This window comes from Sardina pilchardus, chromosome 18, assembly GCF_963854185.1.
Source record: "Sardina pilchardus chromosome 18, fSarPil1.1, whole genome shotgun sequence".
Lineage (NCBI taxonomy): Eukaryota > Metazoa > Chordata > Actinopteri > Clupeiformes > Clupeidae > Sardina > Sardina pilchardus.
In genome coordinates, this window is record NC_085011.1 from 7,339,553 (window position 1) to 7,364,972 (window position 25,420).

Genomic DNA, 25,420 nt, shown 5'->3' on the forward strand with positions numbered 1-25,420 from the left:
CACTGAACCTTGTATTTCCTTTTTTTGAAATTGGTCTTTTTGCTGAGCAAATGTATTCAAGTCACACACACAAGTCACATTTCTAACCCAAAGCGTGTTTCTTCTTCTTGCTCTCCCCTTTATAACCTGGATTACGTCAGACCCTTCTGGTGCCTCCACTGTGCCCTCTAGTGGCCGCTCCGGTAAGCCCACCGCGACGTCCTCTCCGTCCACGCTGCCGAGGAAGCCCCAGCGCAGCCGCAAGGCCCCGGGCGCCAAGCGGGACGAGCTCCAGCGGCTGAGCTACCACGAGGTGCAGCACGTGGAGGTGGAGCTGGTAGCCCAGGTGCCGCCGCAGCCGTCGTCCTCGCCGGGGGCCTCGCCGCGCATGGGCATCATCCGGCGCACCATCAAGTACTCGGAGACCGACCTGGACGCCGTGCCCATGCGCTGCTACCGCGAGACGGACCTGGACGAGGTCATGCAGGCCGAGCGCGAGGGGGACGAGGAAGGGCCGGCGGAGAGGGCCGGAGGCGGTGGCGGTGGCGGAAGCAGCGGCGGCGGCGAAGACGACGACTCGGCGTTCGGGAGCGAGCGGAGCGGGAGTGGGAGCGGCGGGCGGGGCACGTTAGGGCGCGGCTGGAGGGGGGCGCGGGGCAGAGTGGAGCGGCTGGTGGAGGACGAGGAGGGCGTGGTCAGCTGGGCCACCGTGCGCATGCTGGGGGACAGGAAGAGGCAGGTGGCCACGCGGCCCCACGAGGAGGACGAGGTGCTCAGCCGCCTGCTCAAAGGGTGAGGGGACGGACACTGTGGACGCACACACACACACACACACACACACACACACACACACACACGACACATGACGTACACGATGCACACACACACACACACACACACATACACACAACACATGACATACACAATGCACATGCACACACACACATGACACATGATATACGATGCACCTACACACACACACACACACACACACTTTTATCCTGATGGCTGTATTTGTGATAAAGCATTCCTATACTGTCTGTCATGACTGTTTGCACACACTCTCCACACATACACAAAGTATACTCTGATGTACAACTGCATATATATAGTGCGAAATATATAATCACAGTAAATCACATTTAAATCACACACAAATCGGCACATTCACACAAGCACATGAATATGTCATGCTATATATTTACTCATATGTACAGTATCTGCCATACAAATTAATTAAAAGCCTAAAGTCCAGTTGGTTTTTGGTCTTCCAGAGCCATATACAGAGATAGCATTTTCCTTAAAACCCTGTACTTTGATTCAGAGTGTGTGAATGTGTACCCTCTTTCTTCACTCACACAGCCCTTCAGACAGCCACGCCGACAACCCATCAACCCTCAAGTCCCCCGTCGCCGTGGGCAACCCTCGCCGCATCTCGGCTGAGGGCCTCGACACCTTCAGCCGTCACTTTGAGAGCATCATGGAGTCACACCGTGCCAAAGGCACGTCCTACAGCAGCCTGGACAGTGACGACATGACCCCCAGCGGCCCGCCCGTCTTCACCTTTGACCTGCCGACCCTCACACCGGAGATCCAGAGCCAGATCTGCGTCAGCGCGCGGCAGATCACCGAGCTCGGCTTTGCTCCGCTGGCCCGGGCCGAGGGCATGACCCTGTCGGACCGGACCGGGGGCTCGGACCCGACCCTGGCGCCCTTCAAGGAGGAGGAGGAGGAGGAGGGCAACGGAACAGAGGACGACACCACCAGCAGCGCCATGGACGCACCCATGTCCGACGACAACCTGGACTCTGCACTCAGGTCAGTTGGATGGACATATACATTTCTGCACATACACACACACACACACACACACACACACACACACAAGCCTACTGACTGCAGACAAGCACCACCCTCAGGTGAACTCCAGGTGCGTAATGAGATTTGCTGGGCCCCCTCACCTACACACACACACACAAATGCACACACTCATTCACTCAGTCCAGATACACATACTCTACACCCAGTGTACAAATGGACAAATGGCAGACACACTTCTAAAGGCATTTTCATACGTTTTCTATTGTATTTTCTATTGACTTTCTATTGACTTTCTATTGCTCTTTTTGCCATTCTTAACTTGTATTACTATACAAAAAATAATAGGTGTTGGATGGGAAACCCCTACAGTACGCAATTACACTCTTTACACGCAGAGAAGATAATGTCAATACCCATGTCCCCTCTCTCTCTCACACACACACACAAACACACACACACACACACACACACACACACACACACACACACACACACACACACACACACACACACACACACACAGTAAATGCTAAGTGGCTAAGTGCCTGCAGTGCTTCCGTGTATCTGTGTGAAAGACTTTAATCTGGCCGAGGCAGATGTTTGACAGTGAAGCATATGGTAATAATGGACTTCCCATTACTCAATAATGGAGCAAATCCGCCCGACACGCCTCATGTACTTTCCCTGCGCCAGTTAGAATATCTCCACCATTTACTTCTCTCTCCTCTCCGTGTGTTTCTCTTTAGTAGTCGTGGGGTCCATAATGATCTCCACTGTGTGAAGTGGTTGCTGCTCCCTTTTCTTGGCTCACAGATATTAACTCCTCGCGCATTTATTGTCAAGATGACAAATTTGTCATTCTGGTGTCAGGTTTGCTGCTTCCCAAATTATAAATCTATGCGTGTGTGCTACTTGTGTGACTCGTTTAGGTGGATTAAGTTGTTCCATTTAGGATTCAAACCACTTAGCTGCTCTTAATGTAAAATGCAAACTGTTTTTAGAATACATTTGAGTAGTTCATGTAGTTTCAGATACTCCACTAGGGGGCAGTAGAGAGTCATGTTGAGCATTGCTGGTTTCCGTGTCCAGGGAATGGAGGCTGAGATTGTTTTTATTCAAGATCTGGGACAGTTTTGGATCCTTTGTCTGCACCTTGTCCTTGCACGCTAGTGTTGATAAACATTTTGTGGGAATAATAACAGTGTCTAACTTTCCCAAAAGTGCACTGAAACTTTGAGATTGCCAATACCTATAAATATTGGTGTGGTGGCGTCATGTATCAACATGACTTTGCCACTTTTTAACTGCCAGTATTCCTATTTGTAATTGTTTCCAGTGTTTGAGAACTATATGCTAAGTCCTCCTCATGACTGTTGACTGTTTCCAGTCTGTGGCTCTGCAACTCCGCCCCCTGCTGCTCTGACACCTGGTTCCTTCTGCACATTCTCTTCCTGTTAAGTAGCCAATCAGATCTGGACTTCAGCCAGATATACTTGGTCCCTATGACATCTACATAGACTTCCACATTCTACTCTACATTCTCAAGGTTTGAGATAATGCTGATGAGTCCTTGGTAGTAGCTCAAACAGTTTGAATAACGATCGGAAAATTAGGTGGCATGAAGTAGCATGTGGCATGAAGTAGTCTTAAGTAAATTGCATAAAGTAGATTGCAATGTAGTTGCAGTGACTGTGCCTGAATCGGTCTCTGAAGAAACAGATATGAGTGTTTCATTGAACATCTCATAACTAAACAACAAAGGCAAATGGACATTGGTTTAAGCTTTAATCTTCTCCCCTGAAGTGTCTGATTTGCTTTCCAATACCCCGGTAGAGTTCTCATTTTCAAATCTCCAAGGGTAGAGAGAAAGAGACTGCACAATGCCGGAGGAGGAGGAGTGCGAGGGAAGGCCAAGGTAAAAGAAACAGACAAAGAGAGGAAGAGGGAGAGGGGAGAAAGGGGGGAGGAGGGGGTTGACACAGTGAGAGGAAATGCATACCGTATCCCAGCAGTAGAAAATAGCCTGGCCGGCAAGCTGCTCAGAGAGAGAGAGAGAGAGCGAGAGAGAGAGAGAGAGAGAGAGAGAGTCAGATGTACACAAACAGAGAGGGAGCAGAGCACAGATGTACAGACGCTGAGACACTCTGACGAAGAAACATCGTTACTGGGAACAACACAGACCTGCAAGGACCTTCTTCTGCTCCAACTTCAGCAAAGGAGCTTAGAAAGTTGCCTCGAAAGATAGACAGACCTTCCAAAAGGAGGTAGTAAGAGAGAGAGAGAGAGAGAGAGAGAGAGAAAGAAGAGTGAGATAGAGGGAGAGCTAACAGGAGAGAGAGATCCTACAAAGAGTGCAGGAGTCCTGTCAGGAGATTAGCAGGCCACCCGAGGAGCGGCAGGGACCAGAGAGGCACAAGGCAGACGGCACTGTCCTCTGAAACATGCGGTGAAATGCGGCGCGGAGCTCCTGAAGGACCGAGCGGAGCTGCCGGGAGGAGGGGGGCCCAGCTGCACCGGGCCAGAGGCCAGGCGGGTCGCAGGGCGGGGGTCCATGAGGACGGAAAGACGGCAGGACGAGGGGGCTCGGCGCGGATCGTACACTGCGCCGGTTGCGGGACGGGGGTGAGGGGGCCCTTGCCCCGCTGACATGGCCCGCTATGTGCTGTGCTGGGGGGGTGGGGCTTTGGAGGACAGCTACCTGTACGCTCCCTATCCAGCGACATACAGGTGAGTACCACAAGCATCGACCTCACCTGTTGTGGTCTGGGTTAGTAGTTGGTTTATAGGCTGGCTAAATAGACTACTATTATGCTTCACAAACTACCAACTTCTATCAACTACATTGCTATACTATCTCATCGGATATAATGGCATCAGCACTATATAGTTTTAATGGAAAGAAACCTATATGGGAAGTGTTGTTAAGACATTGCATGCTTCACAATGTCTTCCAAAATGCCCAGGTTAACCAGAAGGTTACTTACTGTGAGAGCATTATAAGATCAGTGCTCACGCTGGACTTAGGGGATGGGCATGACTCACTGGTGCTTTTATAAAGGGCAATCCCCAGGCCTAGTTTGAGCTGAAGGAATGAGCAATGATAACAGAATCCCACATGTTTATCTACTGAAGTAGCACATTCCTCAGTGGAACAGTCAATCTCCTCTCAGCCGTGGTAATACTTTTCAGCTTGGAAAAGGCTCCCCTGGACATTTTCTTCCAGAGGACTCTGAAGAGTGTGTATCCTTGGGCAAAGACTGCTCAAATCTCTGAATCCCCAGTTCAATTAAATAGATGACTCACTCAAGCTTAAGCATCATTTGGCTTGTGTGTTTTTTCCCCTTGGAGGGAAATGTTGCCTGGCAGGCGGTAGCCTCCCTATGCTTACCTGTACTGGGTGTCCTTAGGTATTAGTGGAGTCGTTCCTGTCTTGTGTGTTCTCTCTCTTGATGGTGCCACCCTAGGTGTGGCACATTCCTCAGTAACCATGGCAGTGGCACCTTTGTCTAAGACACCTGTATATACAAATGAAGATTCCATCTATTTACCCACTGCTAGCATCATGGCCATCGTCATTGACCCATTGGAGCATTACTATGTGGGTAGTGATTGTTGTGGCTTTTCGGTAAGGCCAGTCCCTGAAAAGGGCGTGGATGTTATTCTGTCTACACTCTTGTGAATAGCTACAAAAGACTTGTTTTCACTCTGCAGTAGTGGTGACTGTGGGCTCGTGAACTGCCGTCTGCTCCTTGGGCTGGAGTTTGCTTACTGGGTATGCTGAATCTCACAGGCTCTTTGAAAAGGACGGAAAACTGGAGGAAGCTCGCGCCTGACACTCCCTCGGCATGGCTCTGCTCACTAGAGGAATGTTCATGTCTACCCTCGGAACCCGGATGGAAAGTTCTTTTCTTTCCCTGTCCGTTTTCCTTCTGTTGAGAGAGAGGAGCACAAAGCCATTGTTTTAAGAATAAACAAACCAACCCCCTCTTTGAAACTATCCCTGCCTCCTTTCCCTCCTCCTCTGAGTTGGACTATCCAGTTGGGAAAGAGGTGACTAATGCAGGCCCTTTTGGAGCAAACCATACGGGTAATAGAGAGGGGCGTTTAGGGTTGTGGATTCATGTGTTTTCTACGCACCTGAAGGAATGCCGGTGAGGAGAGAAGTGGACAAGCAAGACCGGTGTTCAGTCTATTAAAGAACTGGCCATGTTGTTTGTGAGGTAGGCCTGGTTCTTTCTGACTCATTCCACGTGTACAGTTTCTGCACTCTGTCTTGGCAAGACTATTTGGAAGTTTGTATAAGGGAAAGTCTGGATTGCATACTCTCTGTGAGTTTTGAATGTCAGCTCTTCTCCTGTCCTTGAGTGACAGACAGAATCATTCTTAGAGAAGGTTTGACTTCAGATGACAAGGTGATAGATAACGCTTCTGTGTGTACTACAAACATATATTGTAACACTGTATCTGCATTAATGACCATTCTAAAGAATTATTCAAATAATAATAACTCAGATTCACATTATAACTGCAATCAATACAACTTTTAACTATTTTCCAGTCTTATAATGTGAGCGAGAACTCCTGTAGCCTGAAAGTGTAGCCTGAAATAGGAACTAAAGAGTTCTGGCAGGGGGTCCTATGTGGGTCACAGAAAGAAATGTTTATAGTTGCCTGCCATAAATAATAAGCCTGGAGAAAGGAAGCGGCGGTGGTGGAGCACAAATAAACTCCTCCATCTGTTATGCATGAATGCTACACTCAACAGCAGACCACACTACCAAATGTGTGACAGGTCCCAAGGCACCAATTGCTTCTGCTGTAGGTGAAAAGGTTATAATGAAATATATCCCTGAGATGGATGTGAGATGGATATAGCACCATCTATTTATGCTACTCCGGGGATGAATATTAATATCAATATACCTGTGCAATATGCCCGGCTATCTGTCAGGCTAGAGTTATGCCGTCTTGCTGTACTGTATATTGTAGTTATTGATTATGAATGCATGTATGAGGGATGTATGGCCTCTTTCCTGTTGTATATGGATATGGTATAATGTGGATGGCAGGTGTCCCGATTGGCACTGTAAAAGGCTACCCAAAGTCTGTAACAGCTTGACAGAAACCAGAGGCAATCAGTGACAGGTCTTGTTTCTATGTTTCTATTCAACTGTCAGTAATTCCATGTCATGTACGACAGAAGCAGATGAAAACTCACCAGCGTAAGATCTTCAAACATAATTTTGGTTTTCGAGTAGGTGATAATTTCTGGCATTACTCTCACTGCTCACTATGACTCTCACACAACAAGCATGTTTGCGTACTGTTCCGTGTCCTCGAGCCCATATTTAGTTGTAGTATCCATTACTCTCTTTTCTCCCCTATGCCATTCTTCATCACACCATTCTAATGCAACATGATACACTGTGTTATGTCACATTGTTGTCATCATTCCTGTGAATCTCTCAAATTCACAGGGAAAAAATGTATTGGCAGCTGCTGTTGAACAAAAGTGTTGGAACAGGAGATGCAGGCAGGAGATACAAGTCAAACAATAGCTGGTTCAAGACAAACAATAACTGGTCCTTTCATCTCCTCTGGAGAGACATTTAAACAAATGACTCGTCAAGACCTGATGATCAATTCTTCCTATTTTCTCCGTTCAATTGTTGTAAAAGCCAATTTGTGAGATGTTAGCTATATAGCTATAGTAAAAAACAAATGCCTTCTTACTGTACGTGTTGACTTACAAGACATACGCAAAAACTAAAGGAACCATATGTATGATTTTGGCCCAAAATGGTACGGCAATCACTTTCAAAATACTGTAGCCAGTGTAGACCGCAGCTGTGGTAACTAGAGCAGAGCTGGCAACATGGATGCCAAAACATTACTGACTTTGGGATTAGTAGATAGGTGGAGGGTGGCGAGTCAGGCCAAAACACAACATGTAAACATCAACAGTTGACTACTGTTGTCAGTGATATAAGTATTTGAAATGAGCATGATTTCTTAATATCTACTGACATGTCAGGGCCATTTTATGATTAATTAAAATACATGTCTTACATACAGTTCCTTTAATATCTGATCGCGCAGTTTGCGTCCCTATGTCCCTATACACAAGCTGACCTCCCTATGTCTAAATGTCTGATGTCTGGTGGTTGCACTCTACAGAGAGAAGCCATGCCTTCACATCCCGGAGTCGGACCCCGAGGTGGCCGAGCGACTCGCCCTGGGGAGTCCAGACAACCTGTCCAATGGGAACAAGGCCGACCTGGAGGCAGCCAAGAGGCTGGCCAAGCGCCTCTACAAGCTGGACGGCTTCAGGAAGTCAGACGTTGCCAGGCACCTTGGCAAAAAGTAGGAACTTGCGTAGTGGTGAATGACAAAAAGAATAGAAGGAACACCTGGAGTGAGAAAAGCTGTACATTTGTCTACTTTGTTATGGCATTGTTTGTGATACTTTACTTAATCAGTGCTCTGTTAAAACTGGAACAAAATGAAAAGCTGCACATATTGTGATTTTTATTATTTCGTATCTTAAAGCCCTGTAGAAAATCCTCTTAAAATCCATCATCATGTATTACTATTGGAAGCTTTTAGAAATATTAAACAACAGTCTAATTCAGGATTAAGCCAGCCACCCTAAAGACATAGTGCCCTGAGGCAGTTTTGTTTAAAGCCATTCTATCCATGGCTTCTGTTTCTTACAATGTCCCAAGAGCTTTCTTGAAACTCAGGGCAAAGTTCTAGACATCACAGTTTTGCTCAAGGTCTCTACTCTCGTATGTGTGTAGTTGAGAATGCTTTGTTTAGATGTAGTTTGTTGAATTGTGCTGGTCTCTCTTTTTTATGACCTTCTGCAGCAATGACTTCAGCCAAATGGTGGCAGAGGAGTATCTGAGTTTCTTCAACTTCACAGGAATGACAGTGGACCAGGCACTAAGGTGAGACTTTAAAAGAGAGAAATCCAGCGAGTTTTCACATACATACACATGTACTGTAGATCTTTGTTTCTTGAGGTCATAGAGTACTGTCAGTATGAAACAGAATGAAAACAGTCATCTCGACTTGCTACTACCAGCAGCTCGTGCCGCCAGGCAGCTACAGCAGTACACTCTGGGGGCATGTCCATGAGCCTCCATGTACAGTATATGGGGATTATGAGCGAGGTAAAACCGATAGTTTCTGGTTTTTCCGTACCGGCAGTTCTCGGGGACCTCAAGAATCTGTGTGGAAACTTGCTGCATTTCTCCTTTAACAACCAAACATATTCGTTTGACATTTTTTGCACCCAATATTTCAATTTTATGATTTGGTACAAAATAAGGATAATATGAATAAAAAAAAAACATATAATATATTGTGAAAAGTTTTCCTTGTTAAGTAAGTATAGAAGTTAAGTTAAGTTAAGTATAGAATAATTGTGAAGATGTAATGTTCTGAGTGGCTCTCAAACACTCTCCTCGATCCTCGATCCAAACACTGGATGAACTATCCCATTGTTGCCGCCTCATCATTCTCTATCTAGATCAGTGAGGACGAGGATCGAGGAAGGAAGGGAGGGTGTATAGAACACCAAATGAGAGGCACCCATAGTGTGTAAGAATGATGTTTTGTGTTTTTTGTGGTTCTGTGGTGTTTGATGTACTCCCTGCCTCTCTCTGTCTCTCAGGGCCTTTCTGAAGGAGTTTGCTCTAATGGGGGAAACACAGGAGCGAGAGCGGGTGCTCTCCCACTTTTCCAAAAGATATCTCCAGTGCAATCCTAACACCATTCCCATTGAAGGCCAGTTAATTATGAATCAAACAAGTCTTGTGTTTGTGTACTGTAGAGTAGAGGGGTATTCAAAGTATGTGGTTTAGTGTTGTAGGAGGTTTACCACTTACTCTGAGTTAACTTACTTACTGTACGTACTTGGAATACCCCCCCTGGTCTTATGCCGTATCAACAGAATGCTGTTGCAGTGCCATGATTGAACATGTGGTGGCGCCCTAATACTCACTTTCTGACGGGATGCTTTTCTCTTCTTGTGTTTTAGATAGCGTCCACACTCTGACCTGTGCACTGATGCTGCTCAACACAGACCTGCATGGCCATGTGAGTGTCAAACTTACAGGAAACACTCAAGCCCTTTGGAGAGAACACATCTGTGAATGAACTGCATAAGCAGTCATACAGTATATTAAAGGGCTATTCGTATGTCCTGGATTCTTTTCAAGAGCCAACTACATTGCAATATACTTTTAAATGAAAATGAAAAGTAATCAATCACATTGATAGAAAAAAACAGCATCACTTACATGCATTTGAGACATTTTAGCACCAGGAAAGCATTGTTGTCATCTCTCTCTATTTCTCTCTCTCTCTCTCTCTCTCACACACTCTTTGTGTGTGTGTGTTTGTGTGTTTTCACTTTGCAGAACATTGGGAAGAGGATGTCCTGCATGCAGTTCATTGGCAACCTGGAAGGGTTAAATGATGGCCAGGATTTCCCAAGAGAGCTTCTCAAGGTGTGGTCTCAGACACACACACACACACACACACACACACACACACACACACACAAACACACAGAAAAAGAGAGAAGCACTTGCATATTGGTGTATCAGTATATATTTCCTATATGGTTTCAGAATTAAGGAACCACTCCATTTTTTGCTACCTCGTTCTGATAGAGCTGTCTTGCATTTGTCCTTTGGATTAATGATGTAGAGATAGAGAGTCAGAGATACTGTATATAGAGACAGTGGTCTAGTTGGGGCATAATCTGGGCCACTCACTAGATGATGGGTGAGTGTTCAGATACCCCCACTGACCTACAGAACAAATACAAAGTAGGGCTGGAGAAGCTTGATTTAATGGGTGTTTGAAGGCATGTTATTAGCAGTTAATCAGCTGACAAGGTGCAGAGTTCCAAATAAATCATCTGAAACTTCCAGCCCTGCATGTCTTCGCTCAAGGACACTTGGTCTACTTGTGCGGGCGGTGCGGTTTTTAAAATGTAGTGCCACACCTGATAGCACCTTTATAACAGAGAGCACTCTGGCATGCTCACAAGCTTTAAAACACCTTCCTGTGGCCAGAGACCCCTCCAGCAAGCGCCACAGATGCTCTGAACAGATCAAGCATACTAGATCAAGTCGCTAAAGAAACACCTTGCCAGATTTGTTTTCACTGGCAATTCATACTGGGTTTTTTTTCATGTGTTTATGAACTTTGAAATGGTTTGTATATGGGTTTGTAATGTGTTATTCTCAAAACAGACGCTTTTTGATCGACTGTGGTTTTGGAAGTAACCACACGCATGCATTGACGCAGACATGCATGTGTATGCTCGCACGCACACCTACAGTATACATACACACACATACACACAATATTTCTTTCTCTCTTCCTCTCTCTCACGCACATGTACACACACACACGCACACACGTACACAGGAAGTGACTCGTTTGTTGCTATGTGTTACCTCTGAGCACTCTCACCACACACACACGAGTCGGATGACAACACCTTCGCTGTTCTGTGGAAATGTGCTATATAATCAGAGCCTCTCAAGCCTTTTCCCTCCCACTCTCTCTCTCTCTCTCTTTCTCTCTCTCTCTCTCTCTCTCTCTCTCTCTCTCTCTCTCTCTCTCTCTCTCGCTCTCTCTTTCTCTCTCTCTCTCTCCTTTTCTCGCCCTCACTTCATGCCTTAGACCCTTCCCTATGAACACCATCACCTCCCACTGCTTTATCACTCCCTGTCTTTTAAACACACACATGCACAACACATACATACACACACAAACACACACACACCGACACACACACCAACACACACAGTCTCTCTCTCTGTCTCTCAGACACACACACACACACAGACACACACACACACACAGACACACGCACACGCACACACACACACACACACACGCATGCATATTGTATCACCCAGTGGGCTGCTGATACCCTCCCTCCAGCAGCTGGTGTTCCGTTTAGTCCTCAAGTTTCATGTCTGAGTCTCTTCAGCATGTGTCTCAATCGCCTCCTCTCCATCCACCTCCCCATCTCTCTCCTTCCCTTTACACCCCCCCCCCCTCTCCTTCTCTCTATCTTTCTCCTCTCCCTCCCTGACATGACTGCACTCCTCCTCTCCTCCCCGTGTCCATGCGCTGCCTTCCTCCTCTCCACTTAACGTCCACCCACCTCTGGCTGAGCTCCACTCAGCTGCCCTGCCTCCCACAGAGATGGACAACCGATTTGATTCTCCTCCGGCACCTCTCTCTCCCTCTATCTCTTAGGTCCTGTTACTCTCTCTATCTCTCTCCTACTCTATCGCTCTCTTTTGTTGTAAACTATTCGTATGTTCTCTCTGGAATATTCTAGAGCTCTCCATCTAAACTCCTCCTCCTGTTACTCTCTCTATCTCTCTCTCTCTCTCTCTCTCTCTCCTTCTCCCTCTCTCTGTCTTTCTCTTTCTCTCTCTCTCTCCTTCTCTCTCTCTTTCTCTCTCCCTCTCTCCTTCTCCTTCTCTCTGTCTTTCTTTCTCTCTCTCTCCCTCTCTCCTTCTCTCTCTGTCTTTCTTTCTTTCTCTCTCTCTTTCTCTCGCTCTCTCACTGTTTCCTACTCTATCGCTCTCTTTTGTTGTAAACTATTCGTATGTTCTCTCTGGAATATTCTAGAGCTCTCCATCTAAACTCCTCCCCCGGCCTGTAATCTATATCACCACCTACAGTACGGTACATCACCAGATCTCTCTCCCTCATCATCAGCATACATCTCCTACAGCTCAGCCTCTACACTACAGTACCTATACGTACATCTCTCTTGTCTGTGTCTCTCAGTCTTTCTCTTTCTCTTTTATATCCAGTTTGCTGGCTGTTTCTCTCATTTCATTCATTTTCTCATCTCTTCTGTTTTTCCTCTCTCTCTCTCTCTCTCTCTCTCTCTTTCTGTCTGTCTCTGTCCTCTTATTATGCCTGATCACTTTATGACTGCGTGATATTGTGTGTTGGGGATAAAGTGGAGTGTGTGTGTGTGTGTGTGTGTGTGTGTGTGTGTGTGTGTGTGCGTGCGTGCGTGCGTGCGTGTGTGCGTGTGTGTTTGAGCCTGATGTGCCATGGTATGGTGCAACAGGTGAGGAGTGGTGGTAGTGGTGGTGGAAGGTGCTCAGTTGTATGCTGGGGACTGTGGCTGTGTCCAGCTGGTGAGTGTTCTCTTGGGAATTAGCAGAGAGGGGGTGAGAGGGAGGACATGGCTCTCAGCAAATGAGAGTTTGACTGCCGCACAGACCCCCTGCTGGGTAGAGATTTTTGTCATGGTATTATCATAAAGGCGTTGCAAATCTCTCTCTTTCTCTCTCCATCTTTCCCCCCTTCTGTCTCCCTCTCTCTCTTTCTCTCTCTCTCTCTCTTTTACTCTGAGCCCCTTCCTCTGTCCGTTCTGTTCTATTTCACTCTCTGGTTTCAGTTTAATCTTTTCCACATTTACATATGACTTGTGAATTGTGGCGAAGCATAATCTGTGGTGGGACCGCCTACTGTATGTCTCTGATTGCTCAAAGTGTAAGGTGAAGGCACGTCCTTCCATGCATATGATGGACTACATGTACCGCATATGATGGTCAAATGTGCCTGATCACCCTGCTCTAATGTGCGCCAAGCGTATGGTGCTGAAGACATTTGTTATGCAGGTACCCATAATTCATATGCACAGAATCTGCTTTTTGTTCAAAGGGGCCGATTGTAGTTTACAGCGCTCCGTTCCAAATGAATTATGCATCAGCCTACAATGTTTTAAACATTTTAATTGCTAAGCGTCCTATACTGTGTTCACTGTATGTTGCATCAAGGACTACAGCACTGAGAATTGGGTGGAAGTTCATCATGGATATTCATATTGCACAGCTCTTGCCGAAGTGTTGCTTATTTGCGCACAACTGCCATGGACAAGTGGCAAGCAGTGCATAATTGACGGGAAGCGGTGGAACTGCCAAAGGGCTCCGGAGCGACTGTCTGTCACAGTCTAGCGCGCGCTGCTTACCCTTTCTGTGTACATGGGTAGAGGGGAGAACAGCAGCAGCGGCAGCAGCAGCAGCAGCAGCAGCAGCAGCAGCAGCAGCCTTGGTGCTGGAATACCACAGAGAGACAGCCCTGGCAGACTGGGCAGATTCAGAGGAAGGAGGTCACATTTGATTAAAGGCTTTCTACAGGGTGCTGCTGAGTCCCTGAGCTGTCTAGAGGAGCAGAGAGAGAGAGAGAGAGAGAGAGAGAGGGGAAGAGAGAGAGAAGGAGGGAGAGGGGGAGCGGGGGGGAGAGAGGGGGAGCGAGTGTCTTAAAAAATAAAGAAAAGACAGTAGAGGAGAGGAGAGGAGAAACAGGGGAGAGGAGGAGAGGAGAGGAGAGGAGTGAAGAGAGAAGCTGAAGAGAGCAGGAGGTTCGGGATTAACAGGAGGAGGGTGGGAAAAGCAGAGAGGGGCAGAGTGCACATTATACAGGATTGAGCATGCAGATAACATCAGCCATTTAAATGTGTTGAGATACATTTCGCCGTTTCCAAAAATAAATCGTTGCACTAAATGAGCAATCCGGCTTTCTCTCTCACTCTCGTATTATCTCTATCTCTCTCACTCTCTCATTCTCTCTATTTTTCTCTCTCTCACTCTCTTACTCTTTCTCTCTCACTCACTCTCTCATTCTCTCTTTCTCTCTCTCTCTCACTCTCTTATTATCTCTCTCTCTCATTCACTCATTCTCTCTATCTCTTTCTCTCACTCACTCTCTCATTCTCTCTCTCTCTCTATCTCTCTCTCTCTCCGTCCCCCGAACCGTGCCCTGACTCCCTGCCAGCCAGCCTTGTCTTTACATAAACATTTCACCTACACACAGGCGTGTAGGTAGGTGAGGATCCCACCATCCGCCGCTCTCTCACAGAAGGCTTTCACTGCCCCCTCAGTGGGAAGGATGAGAAGAGACGCAACAGGTGGAAACGCCTCTCTCTCTCTCTCTCTCTCTCTCTCTCTCTCTCTCTGCTCTGGGAAACACCGCGGCCCGTCTCCTGGGCAATTGTCACACCCGTGCGGGGAGACCCGTGGGAGGGGACACCTGTGAGAGACGGGCAGTGGTCTAAGCGGGGCCGGAGGTGGACGAGGAGGAGGAGGAGGAGGAGGAGGAGGTGGTGGAGGTGGAGGAGGAGGAGGAATAAAGCCATGCTCTCTGGGATGAGATTGACACTTCAAGGGAGGAGGGATTAGAGGGAAAAGCGGCGGCCGTGATTCGCTGCTCCCGCTGAAAAGAAATGCGCATTGAGCGAGCGGGAGAGGGAGGTGGGAAGATACGGAGGGAGGGTGTGTGTGTGTGTGTGTGTGCCGGGGGGAGGGGGGTGAGCAGGGAAGAGGGAGGGCGAGCATACTCAGTCCTCATTAGATGCTTTGCACTGTGAGCCTGACCATTTTGTTCTCCGGTGACACGGCAGTGTGAGAGTGTGTGACAGAGAAAGAGAGAGAGGGAGAACGAAGAACGAAGAACCAGAACGTGAACGAGAGCAGATCCTGAGCGTGCACCACACAAAAGGAGCAGGCGCGCACGTGTGTGGACGAAAGGCAGAAGCAGCTGTGGAAAGAGGAAAAAGAACCTTTTGTTCCCTCGCAGGAATAATCTCTGAGCTTCCACTTCCACCGCTGGAAGAGGAGAGCAGCAGCAGCGAAGGAGAGAAGGAAAGTGTTTCTGGAGACGACTTGGTGCACAGGAGAAGTGGAGCCGCAGCTGCTGTAAGTTTGCCGTGCTCCAGGCTGGGGAGGAGCGTCCACCGAGGGGAGAGCAGAGGGATCCCTGCCCTGGACCTCCAGAGGCACGGCACATGACAGCCTGATCAATACACGCTCCATCGCCTGCAGGGTCTCACTGCCAGTCTTGTTGGCACCTTCCCTGTGAGAGAGGAGAGTCTATGTGTTTGTATGTGTGTGTTTCTGTTTTTGTCCCAGAGGAAGATGCCATGTGACATCACTTGCAAGGGGGGGATTTTCTAGGGGGTGCTACTGAGTGGGTGACAAATCTCGGGAAGACCACGAGACGCTGAGATCATTACTCGTTAGTAGCGATTCCAACGCTCACGTCTACAGTGCGTTGGCGAAGTTGCTCCACTTGCGTCTCCGTGTGATGAGAAAGACATGCGGACACCACTGTTCTTACTGGGAATGAGAGGCATTCGAGAGATTCTTCTGCGTGTTCTGCTGGACACGGAGTGGGAAAGTTTTGTCGGGAAAAATGGCGGAAGAGGATCCTCGCGGCACCTCGCTCCTTGGTTTGCTTGAGAAGTAGCGGTGGATGCGTTACGCCCCAAAAGTCCGCTGTGTGGGCTTCAATCGCATGTCACACTTTCCACCATGCCCCGAGGACGACTCGACAGCAATTGTTTAGCACAGCCACCGAGAAACTGAGACATCTGCTGGGTGCGTTGCTTGGGGATGTCTTCGGAGAAGAAGGTTCAAAACTTTCAAAATAACCCCAAGATTTTTTTCTCATAAAAAAACAATAAACCTCAACAAAAGGGATACAAGGAACTTGGATCACCTCAAACTTCACTGTGACTCATTTAGGAGTTTGGAGCCCATTTTGAGTTGTTTTGTGAACCCTGCCACAACCTCATCATGATCGGGCTGAACAGCATCCACTCCACTGGGCGCCACCGCTCGCGATCGCTGTGCTCGGTCCGCTGCGGGCGGGACTTCAGGGTCATGGACCCCTTCAACTACACTAAGGCCCCACGCTCGCGCTCGCTCAAGCCTCTGGCCTTCCCTGACCTCCTTGGGAAGATCCAGGATGGGCAAAACCACCCACAGACGCGTAGGAAGAAGGTACTCGCTGCACGCATGAGAACACACAGATGTTATGAGATGCCCATGTTTCGGCCTCGATATTGGTGTTTTTTTGTTGGTCTTTTAAGCAGTGGGCATCTCTGGATGTTTGCTTCCAATCTTTGAGGATTGGGTCAATAATGGGTCAGTTTTGGTTGTGGTTGGTGGAGGGTGAAAATAAAGACACTATTCATTCTTTCAACTTTTTGTTTGAAGGTGTTGGATGTTGGACCAGATTGTTTCTGTTATTTTGTTTATTTTGCTTTTCTTAAAAGAGAAACTATGCAGTTTGGGAAATCTTCTCTTCATCAGAGTCTTTGCTGTTTTCTCGTGTTTTGCTCACAGTTTTCTCTGCAGAGCTCCCCCTAGCTTTAGCGTATATATTTTGCGACGCTCCTCAATCGGTCAGTCTGTCATTTTCTCTTTCCTTGTTCCTCTGACAACGGTTTACTCGCTTTCTGTTTCTTTTTGCTAGCTCTGCCATGACAAATATCTGGGAAACTCCATCGCCACCTCGTTCTAGTCGGTGCCTGGCACAGTATATGTGAAGTGCAGTAAAGCAATTTGTTACATCGCGAACATGATCACGAGGCTTCTCAGTGCAGCAGCCCGCCAGCCCAAAGTTGCAAGGCTGGTTTTTCCACTCACGGGCGCTAGGTGGAAGCAAGACGGCCAGAATTCAACCCCCAAAAAAGCCACATAACCATTCCAATGATTCCAAAGCTGTTTAGTTAAGGTCAATTAAGATAAAAAAAACTGCATAGTTCCCCTTTAGATTATTATTTGGATTATGCATGATGATGTTTGAATCACTGAGTGAATCAAACTATTAATAGCTTTATTTTGAATTTCAGTCCATTCTGCCACCCTTATAACACAATCAGACTACCTCTTTCTCTCTCTCTCTCTCTCTCTCTCTCATGCACACACACACACACACACGCATGCACGCACACACGCATGCACGCACCCACACGCACACACACACACACACACACACACACACACACACACACACACACACACACACACACAGACCATCAATCATGCATACACAAAACTAGGCCACACACACATGCACACATACAGTGGTATTCATTGAATATCACATTGTTTAACAGTGTTTTATTTTGTCTCCACAGGCATTGTACCACTCAATCAAGAATGAGAAGTTGCAATGGACCATGTAAGTGTCACAACCATGTCTCCACCACTGATTGTTATCTATATGCATTTTTTTCTTTTTTTGAGCTACAACCATATACCCTTAAGATACTGTACATGTATCTCTTCAAGGCATGGATGGATAAAATAGGATAACAACACATAGAGTAGTGAACTATCGACAAACAATATAAATGCTGAAGAGGTGAACCTGGATCGGTAGTCTTTCTCCCTCTCCCTCTCCCTCTCTCGCTCTCTCTCTCTCTTTGTGTGTGTGTGTGTGTGTGTGTGTGTGTGTGTGTGTGTGTGTGTGTGTGTGTGTGTGTGTGTGTGTGTGTGTGTGTGTGTGTGTGTGTGTGTGTGTGTGTGTGTGTGTGCGTGTGTGTGTGTGTGTGTGTGTGTGATTGCTTGGGCGTGTTGAGGACTAGCTGTGGACTAGCCCACTGATGCCCTGAGCCCCTCATTTAGACTTTGGCTTTCTAGACATTGTTGCCATGGCTACAGCTCCCCAGTCCCACACTGTAATTACAGGTTGGAGTCTCAGTGGCGAGGACATTCACACTCACACTCACACACACACATACAGTACATACAGACACACTCTCCTTTTCATTGCAAACATATCAACTCTCACACACACACACACACACACACAAACACACTCACGCATTGGCAACCTTGGCATCTATCTAATGCACATCTCCAAACAAACATGCGGATGTCAGCCACACTAGCGCACACACACACACATACCGTATGTGGGTCATTACTTCTCTCACAGTGCGCTCCCTGTGTGTGCTATTTCATTCACAGATGTGCAGAAGGAACTCACTCAAACACACACAAACACACATCAAAGCATGCAGGTACACAAACAAACAATCTCTCTGTCTCTCTCTCTCTCTCTCACACACACACACACACACACACGCGCGCACACTCTCTCTCTCTCTCTCTCTCTCTCTCTCTCTCTCTCTCTCTCTCTCTCTCTCTCTCACACACACACACACACATGGTGTATACACACACACACACACACACACACACACACACACGGATGGTGTACATCCACATACTGTACTGTACTCTGCTGTGCTGCTGTGCCTCCTCCAGAGGTGCTGTGTTGTGCTGTGCTGTGCTGTGCTGTGCTGTGCTGTGCTGTGCTGTGCTGTGCTGTGCTGTGCTGTGCTGTGCTGTGCTGTGCTGTGCTGTGCTGTGCTGTGCTGTGCTGTGCTGTGCTGTGGCTGTGCTGCTCACGCCCGGGGGGGCTTTGGGGCTCTTCTGAGCGCGAGCAGTGGGAGCGCCGTCTCCTCTCCTTCTATTCTGCCATTCTCTTTCATTCAGGCGCTTTCCACTTTAATCTCCCTCGGCCCCGCACCCTACTTCTCTACTTTTCTCGTTCCCTCTCTCTCCTTCTCTCCCTTTCTCTCTCTCCCTTTCTCTCTCTCTGTGTCTTTATTTCTCTCTCTCCATCTCTCTTTTTTCTCTCTTTCCATGTCTTTATTTATCTCTCTCCATCTCTCCCTTCTCTCTCTCTCCATGTCTTCATTTCTCTCTCCATCTCTCCTTTTCTCTCTCTCTCTCTTTGTCTCTCCCTTTTTCTGGCTCCCTCCATCCTATTCTGCTAGGCTGCCTCTCCTTCTCCATCCTCTCTCTCTCCTCTCTCTCCAGCACCTTTTCATTTCACGTCCCATGTGGGCACTTTGGGAGTGTGATGTGCAAGTGCATCTCTCAATCTTGCCCATCCATTCATCCAATCATCCATGCATCCTTCTATCCATCTAACTATCTTTCAGGACATCTATCTATCTGTTCATCCATCCATATTCATCCATCCACCCATTCATTCATCCACCCATCTATCTCTCTATACAGTTCTTCTCTTTCTCTGTACTCTCCTTGTTTTCCATACAGTTACTCCCACAGTTATGCATTTCTTTTTTCTATGTCCAGCTCTCCACTCCTCTACCCATCTGTGTTTCCCTTTCTCGTTCTCTCCTCGACGCTCACAGAAAGGCCAGCAGTTACCAAGCAACAGATGAGAGAGCCGATGAGAGTGCTCGGTGCCTTATATGTCTTTACGCGGTGATGGAGATTGTCACCAAGCGGGTCTTAAAGACGCGGTCCCTCCAGGGTGTCCTAGCCCCCACAGGCTACCCCATTAAGGCTGAGATGAGAGCTTTTATGGATTAGGGCCTGCGTGCGTTGCATTCATTCAACATTCTGGAGGGGAGGGGATCCATTTTCCCGTATCCCCCTCTGTGATATCTGCTCTCTAAAACTCGCACATGAAGGGTTTTGTTGACCCAGTCAGAACATAGAGTATAGGGAGAAAGAGAGAGAAAGAGAGAGAGACTGAAAGGAAGACAGAGGTTGTGGACTGCTAAGTCAATGACCTGACAAATAGGCTTCCCTTGATGGTGGCAGTGGCAGAGATATGAAGAGCATTTAGGAAATATTTTATTCATGTCTGCACAGAGAGTCACTGGAGGACGTGCCAGGGGAACACTGCTTGACCGGATTTGTGCAGACATGACGGATTCAGACTCTGTCGTGCTGTGGGTGCAGACCACTGCTAGATTTATTCAGATGCCGCCGTCTCTCTTTCTCTCCGTCTCTCTCTCTCCGTCTCTGTGCGGGTGACTGGACCCTGGTGAACCATCAGAACACATTCCCGGAAATCTGAGCTGGTCTGAGAACTCTGAAATGAAATGCACTTCTCAACCCAGACCTGACAATATCTAATCATGAGCAGAAAGAGAGAGAGAGAGAGAGAGAGAGAGAGAGAGAGAGAGAGAGAGAGAGAGGGAGGGAGAAATTAAGAGAGAGAGGGAGAGAGAAAGAGAGAGGGAGAGAGCAATTTCGGTGAGTGGCTGGAAAGAGATCACAGATTATTTAGACAAAGTCTGGGAACAAAGAGGAGTGGAAAGAAAATGACACAAAGGCAAAGAGTGGAACAAGATTAAGTTAACCAGGGTAGTGTCACAGTATTTCTTATTTATGGAGGAGACCTATTTAAATGTGAATGGGAGCAGTCAATATGTCTGCATCTCCCTTTTAAGCATTTTAAAACATTTTATAGTTATTTTTTTAGGTAATTGCCAAATTAGTGACTACGGCTATTCTGTGAACACACAGTGCTTAGTGTCCTTTTCCAGAGATCATAACAATAATCACCTTGTAATGCAGAAACGTATCACAATGCAAGGTCAATAGTATTGCACCTGTATTTCCTCATCTAAAAGATGCTTTCCTGCCGTAATCCTTTGATGTTGCCATCCTCCGCAGAGACGAGGAGGAGCTGCGGAAGTCCTTCTCGGAGCTGGCGGAGAGCCGCACGGACTCCGCGTCCCACACGATGAAGCGCATCAACAGCGGCGGCAACCCGCTGGTCAGCGTGGCCCAGCAGTCCAACGCCCAGCTCTACAAGAACGGCTTCCTCGTGCGCAAGGTCCACGCCGACATCGACGGCAAACGGAGTGAGTTCCACCACGGACAGACACACAAGACCCTGAACTCAGGGAATACGGGGGGCCCCTCGCTGCTTTTCAACTCTCTTAAATGTGCCATCTGGAAAAAAACATGGCGTGTTACTTTACTTTTATGTTCTGTTGTGCAGTCTGTATGGTATTTATCCCCATTTAAACTGACAAGCAGGTAATTGGCAGTAAAACTCAGGGCTATTCATAGGCGGACTCATTCTCTCAGTTCCCAGGAGAGCTGTTGCCTTTGCGGTGCTATGAGTCACCATAGATAAAAGAGTCTACTTACACACATGCACTTGCTGATGTAAATGTGTGTTATCTTTCTCAGCCCCCCGAGGTAAACGCGGATGGAAGTCATTCTACGCCATTTTGAAGGGCCTTGTTTTGTACCTGCAAAAGGTAAATGGCAATAAGGTAAAACGGTTCAGTCCTCATATTCTCTCTCTCTCTCTCTCTCTCTTTCTTTCTCTCTCTCAGACACACACACATACTTGATCTCGTAGTTATTAATCTCTTAGTTATTCATTCATTCTCACTCTGCTCTGTGTGAAAGGGAGAGTACCGGCCCGACAAGCTGACTGATGAGGACTTGAAGAACGCTGTGTCCATTCATCACTCGCTGGCCATGAGAGCGTCGGACTACAGCAAGAGGCCCAACGTCTTCTACCTGCGCACAGCCGACTGGAGGGTCTTCCTCTTCCAGGCCCCGTAAGTCTCTCGCCTCTCTGTTCCTTGAGGACAGCTCCAGTCTCTCTGATCCAGGATCAGCCTGTGTGTTCTAAAGACACAGTTAGTGATGCTTTATTCATAAACCATGCAAAACACTTAGCATGATGTGACCATAATCACTTCAGTTTTCAGGATTGTCCTAAAAAGACTAAACTGACTGAAGTACTGGCTGTTTTTCTCTCAGATAAGATTGAGAAGGGAAACAAATAATGCTAAGAACACCTAACCTGCCTACATTGGACAACAGATGGAAATTAGCCCTTGGGCTATAATCTGGCTCATTTACATGTACCTTGTACAGTATATGTTCATTAATGCGCATTGTCCTGAAATAATAAAATAAATAAATAAATCAAATAAATGCTGATTAATCATGCATATTGCATCAAAATGAACCCACATTGACCAGGAGGCGGCCGTTAGTAGCATCCTCTAGAAGTCTCTTTGCGGGACAGGTGCAGACGAGTGAGCGGTGGACTGGCCGAGTGTTGTTTAAATGCATGACTGGCACCGTCGTGTTGTGGATGAGCTCGGGGCTCAGACGGGCAGCCTGGCCTGGCGTCTAACTCCTCGGGGACACCGAGCCCGAGCGCAGCTCCAGTGGCCGCTGGCTGCCTCGTCCCACATAGCCCCACACAGCTCCACACAGCCCCCCTCCCCCACCCCCCACCTCACGCTTCTTTCAAGTCCTGCTGCTACTCACACGGAGCTGTTTGCTTATTCAGGCATCAGCAGAGGCACTAGCAACAACGACTCCTCATGCATTTTTCTGGGAGTGCTGGAAAGCACAGCTCACTCACCCTTTGTTAGTTTAGTACCGGGGAGCCTTTTAGAAGCTCTGTGAATTATTGTTCAGTGTGGCCGCTAAACAAGGGGACATTGAGTCGGCTCTCCCTGCGCAGTACTGGTCACATTCATTGCCCAAGAATAACAAACAAAGTCTGTCACACCAGTCAGTTCAGTGTCCGTCTATGAGCTTTATACTGCCAAGAATAGCCTTTCATCTCCTATCTGGAGTCTCCACACAGGGCTTTAGGAGGCTATTCTGGGATGAAGGAGTCCTCGTCTGTCACATCACTGGACAGAGCTGACGAGCGGCCTGTCCTGTCCTCTCTGAGCAGCTCTCTCTCTCTCCCTCTTTCCCTCTCTCTCTCTCTCTCTCTGTCTCTATCTTTTTCTGTCTCTCTCTCTGTTTGCCGCTGGCAGGAATGCGGAGCAGATGCAGTCCTGGATCACCCGCATAAACACAGTGGCGTCCATGTTCTCGGCCCCTCCCTTTCCGGCGGCCATTGGCTCCCAGAAGAAGTTCAGCCGACCTCTGCTGCCAGGATCGACCACAAAGTTCACACAGGTAAGGCTCTACCTGGTTCTGACTATGTGTAATACAGTCTGGCTGTAGGGCTTAGGGTTGACCAGTTTTAAGAGGCTGTTTGTTCTGGGGTGACAATGTAGCATTAGGCTCAATTATTTATTTTCAATATTGAAATATATATATTTCAATATTGAAAATAAAATAATTTGTTGTGAAATATATTTTCTTATACTTTTCTTATGTTTCTTAAAATAATATAGCATCATACAGTATATGAAAATACATTTCATAGAATGATGGTCATTTTATTCTGGATTTTCAATTGCTCTTTTCTCAAAAATGATTGATGATAGTTTTAGGAGATGAACTCATGTAACATTAACTGTGACAATAGTAGCTCTTGACCGGAAGGTTAAGTACATAGTCACTCACACCTGCTGATGATGTATGTGGACGTCCCTATGAATAAAAGTAGTGTACCGGAGCTTTTTATCATGAAGAGGTTTCTTTGTCCACAGGAGGAGCAAGTCCAATCCCATGAAACACGATTTCGGGCGGTGTCCTCCGAGTTGATAGAACTGCGTACCGCTCCCCTAGAGCGGAAGCTCAAAGGTCGTGAGCTGGAGGAGTACAAGCAGCGGGAAGAGTATCTGGATTTTGAGGTGAGTTGGTCTCTCTCCTCACCACCCACTCCATAAATTCATGGTCATCTTAGCGAAGGCTACAGTATTTATCAGCGTGGCTTTCTCCACCACACTATGAGTAATTCATACGTGACTTCAGTTCATGCATTATTCAGACACCAAAGCAGTCAGCTTCACAGGTTCAAGGTCACCCGCCTGTCCTGATTCACTAAACCCTTTATGGGGCCGAAACCCTTTTTCTGCCAACACATGTGGACTGTCATTTGTTTAAAATGGAATTTTTAGTTTCGTTGATAGTTTGTTTGCCAAGTCTAAGACTAAGGTTAAGCTATTTTCCTTATCAATTCATGCAACATACAATACATGGACCTACATTATTATTATTATTATTATGATATTGTTGTTGTTGTTGTTGTTTACTGTTGCTTTTATTTTTAATTGGATGTTTTACCACAATTGATTACCAAGTTACCAAATACCAAGTTACAATGTTAGCGTATGTTTGCTATTGTTAATTGTTATTCTGATGTTGGATGTTTGAATAATAGCATATGCTTAGACAACAACACATTAGACCATAACTTGACCTTCCTGCTCTCTCTTCTCCTCCCGCGGCAGAAAACCCGCTACGGGACCTACGCCATGCTGCTGAGGGCCAAGATCCGCAGCGGCGAGTCGGACCTGGCCGCCTTCGAGGCGCGCCTCTTCGCCGACAGCGGGCTCCAGCGGGCCCACTCCAGCCCCACGCTGGCCCAGGAGACGTGCAGCAGCCAGGCCAGCAGCAGCAGCGCGGGCAGCGCGGGCAGTGCCAGCGGGAGCAGCGCGGCGGGCAGCGCCGAGTGCAGCAGCAGCGAGCGGAGCGGAGCGGCCGGCCGGAGCAGTGCCAGCGCCGGCGCCAGCGCGGGCAGCAGCAGCAGCAGCAGGCGGGGCAAGCGCTCCGAGGGACAGAGGCACAGCTACAGGAAGGCCGTCAAACAGTGAAGGGGGACGCTTGTTGCTGGAGGGGGAGCTGGAGGGGGAGGCGGAGGCAGGGAGTGGGTGGGGGTGGAGAAGAGGTTATGGGTGGCTGGGCAGATGAGGGGGGGTGTGAGGAAAAGGAAGCCCTTGACCCACCACAACCTGTTTGACGGCTCACTGAAGAGGAGTGAGATTTATGGGGTGGACCGGGTTGTTGTGGTCACATCCTTGTGTGGCTGACTCGTCCATGCAACATGTACTGTACTGTTTGCAGAAGGGAACGAGTAGTGTGTGAGCCAAGTGACGGCTGGTCCTGGAGTAGAAGGTTGTTTAGAATGAAGGCGAATGGAGAAAAACAACAACCTTTTTTTTGTCTGGGGGAATATCACCAGCTTCAGATCGTTTCCCCCTTCTTTGTTTATCTCGGGGGGTTGCGTTTTCTTTCTGACAACCTCTTAAAAACAGAGAAGTTTCTCCGAAGGCAAC

The 25,420-nt window shown here is 47.6% G+C and overlaps 1 protein-coding gene across 3 annotated transcripts; it reads left to right on the top strand.

Annotated features, from left to right (window-relative positions):
• Nucleotides 1–1,715: 1,715 nt before the first annotated feature.
• On the top strand, nt 1,716–24,959 carry psda (pleckstrin and Sec7 domain containing a). 3 transcript variants are annotated; one of them, XM_062519400.1, is made up of 13 exons: nt 1,716–1,797; nt 7,978–8,163; nt 8,670–8,750; nt 9,479–9,591; nt 9,845–9,903; nt 10,227–10,316; nt 17,786–17,829; nt 21,096–21,286; nt 21,621–21,706; nt 21,846–22,000; nt 23,228–23,372; nt 23,852–23,995; nt 24,596–24,959. In XM_062519400.1, exons 1-13 carry the CDS (start codon nt 1,754–1,756, stop codon nt 24,956–24,958), a joined length of 1,701 nt encoding a protein of 566 aa, XP_062375384.1. In that variant the 5' UTR covers nt 1,716–1,753; the 3' UTR covers nt 24,959. The 3 variants fall into 3 exon arrangements, with proteins under 3 accessions (XP_062375384.1, XP_062375385.1, XP_062375386.1); XM_062519401.1 differs by having other exon boundaries at nt 21,621–21,691; XM_062519402.1 differs by lacking the exon at nt 1,716–1,797 and adding an exon at nt 5,536–6,020.
• The last annotated feature ends 461 nt before the right edge of the window (nt 24,960–25,420 follow it).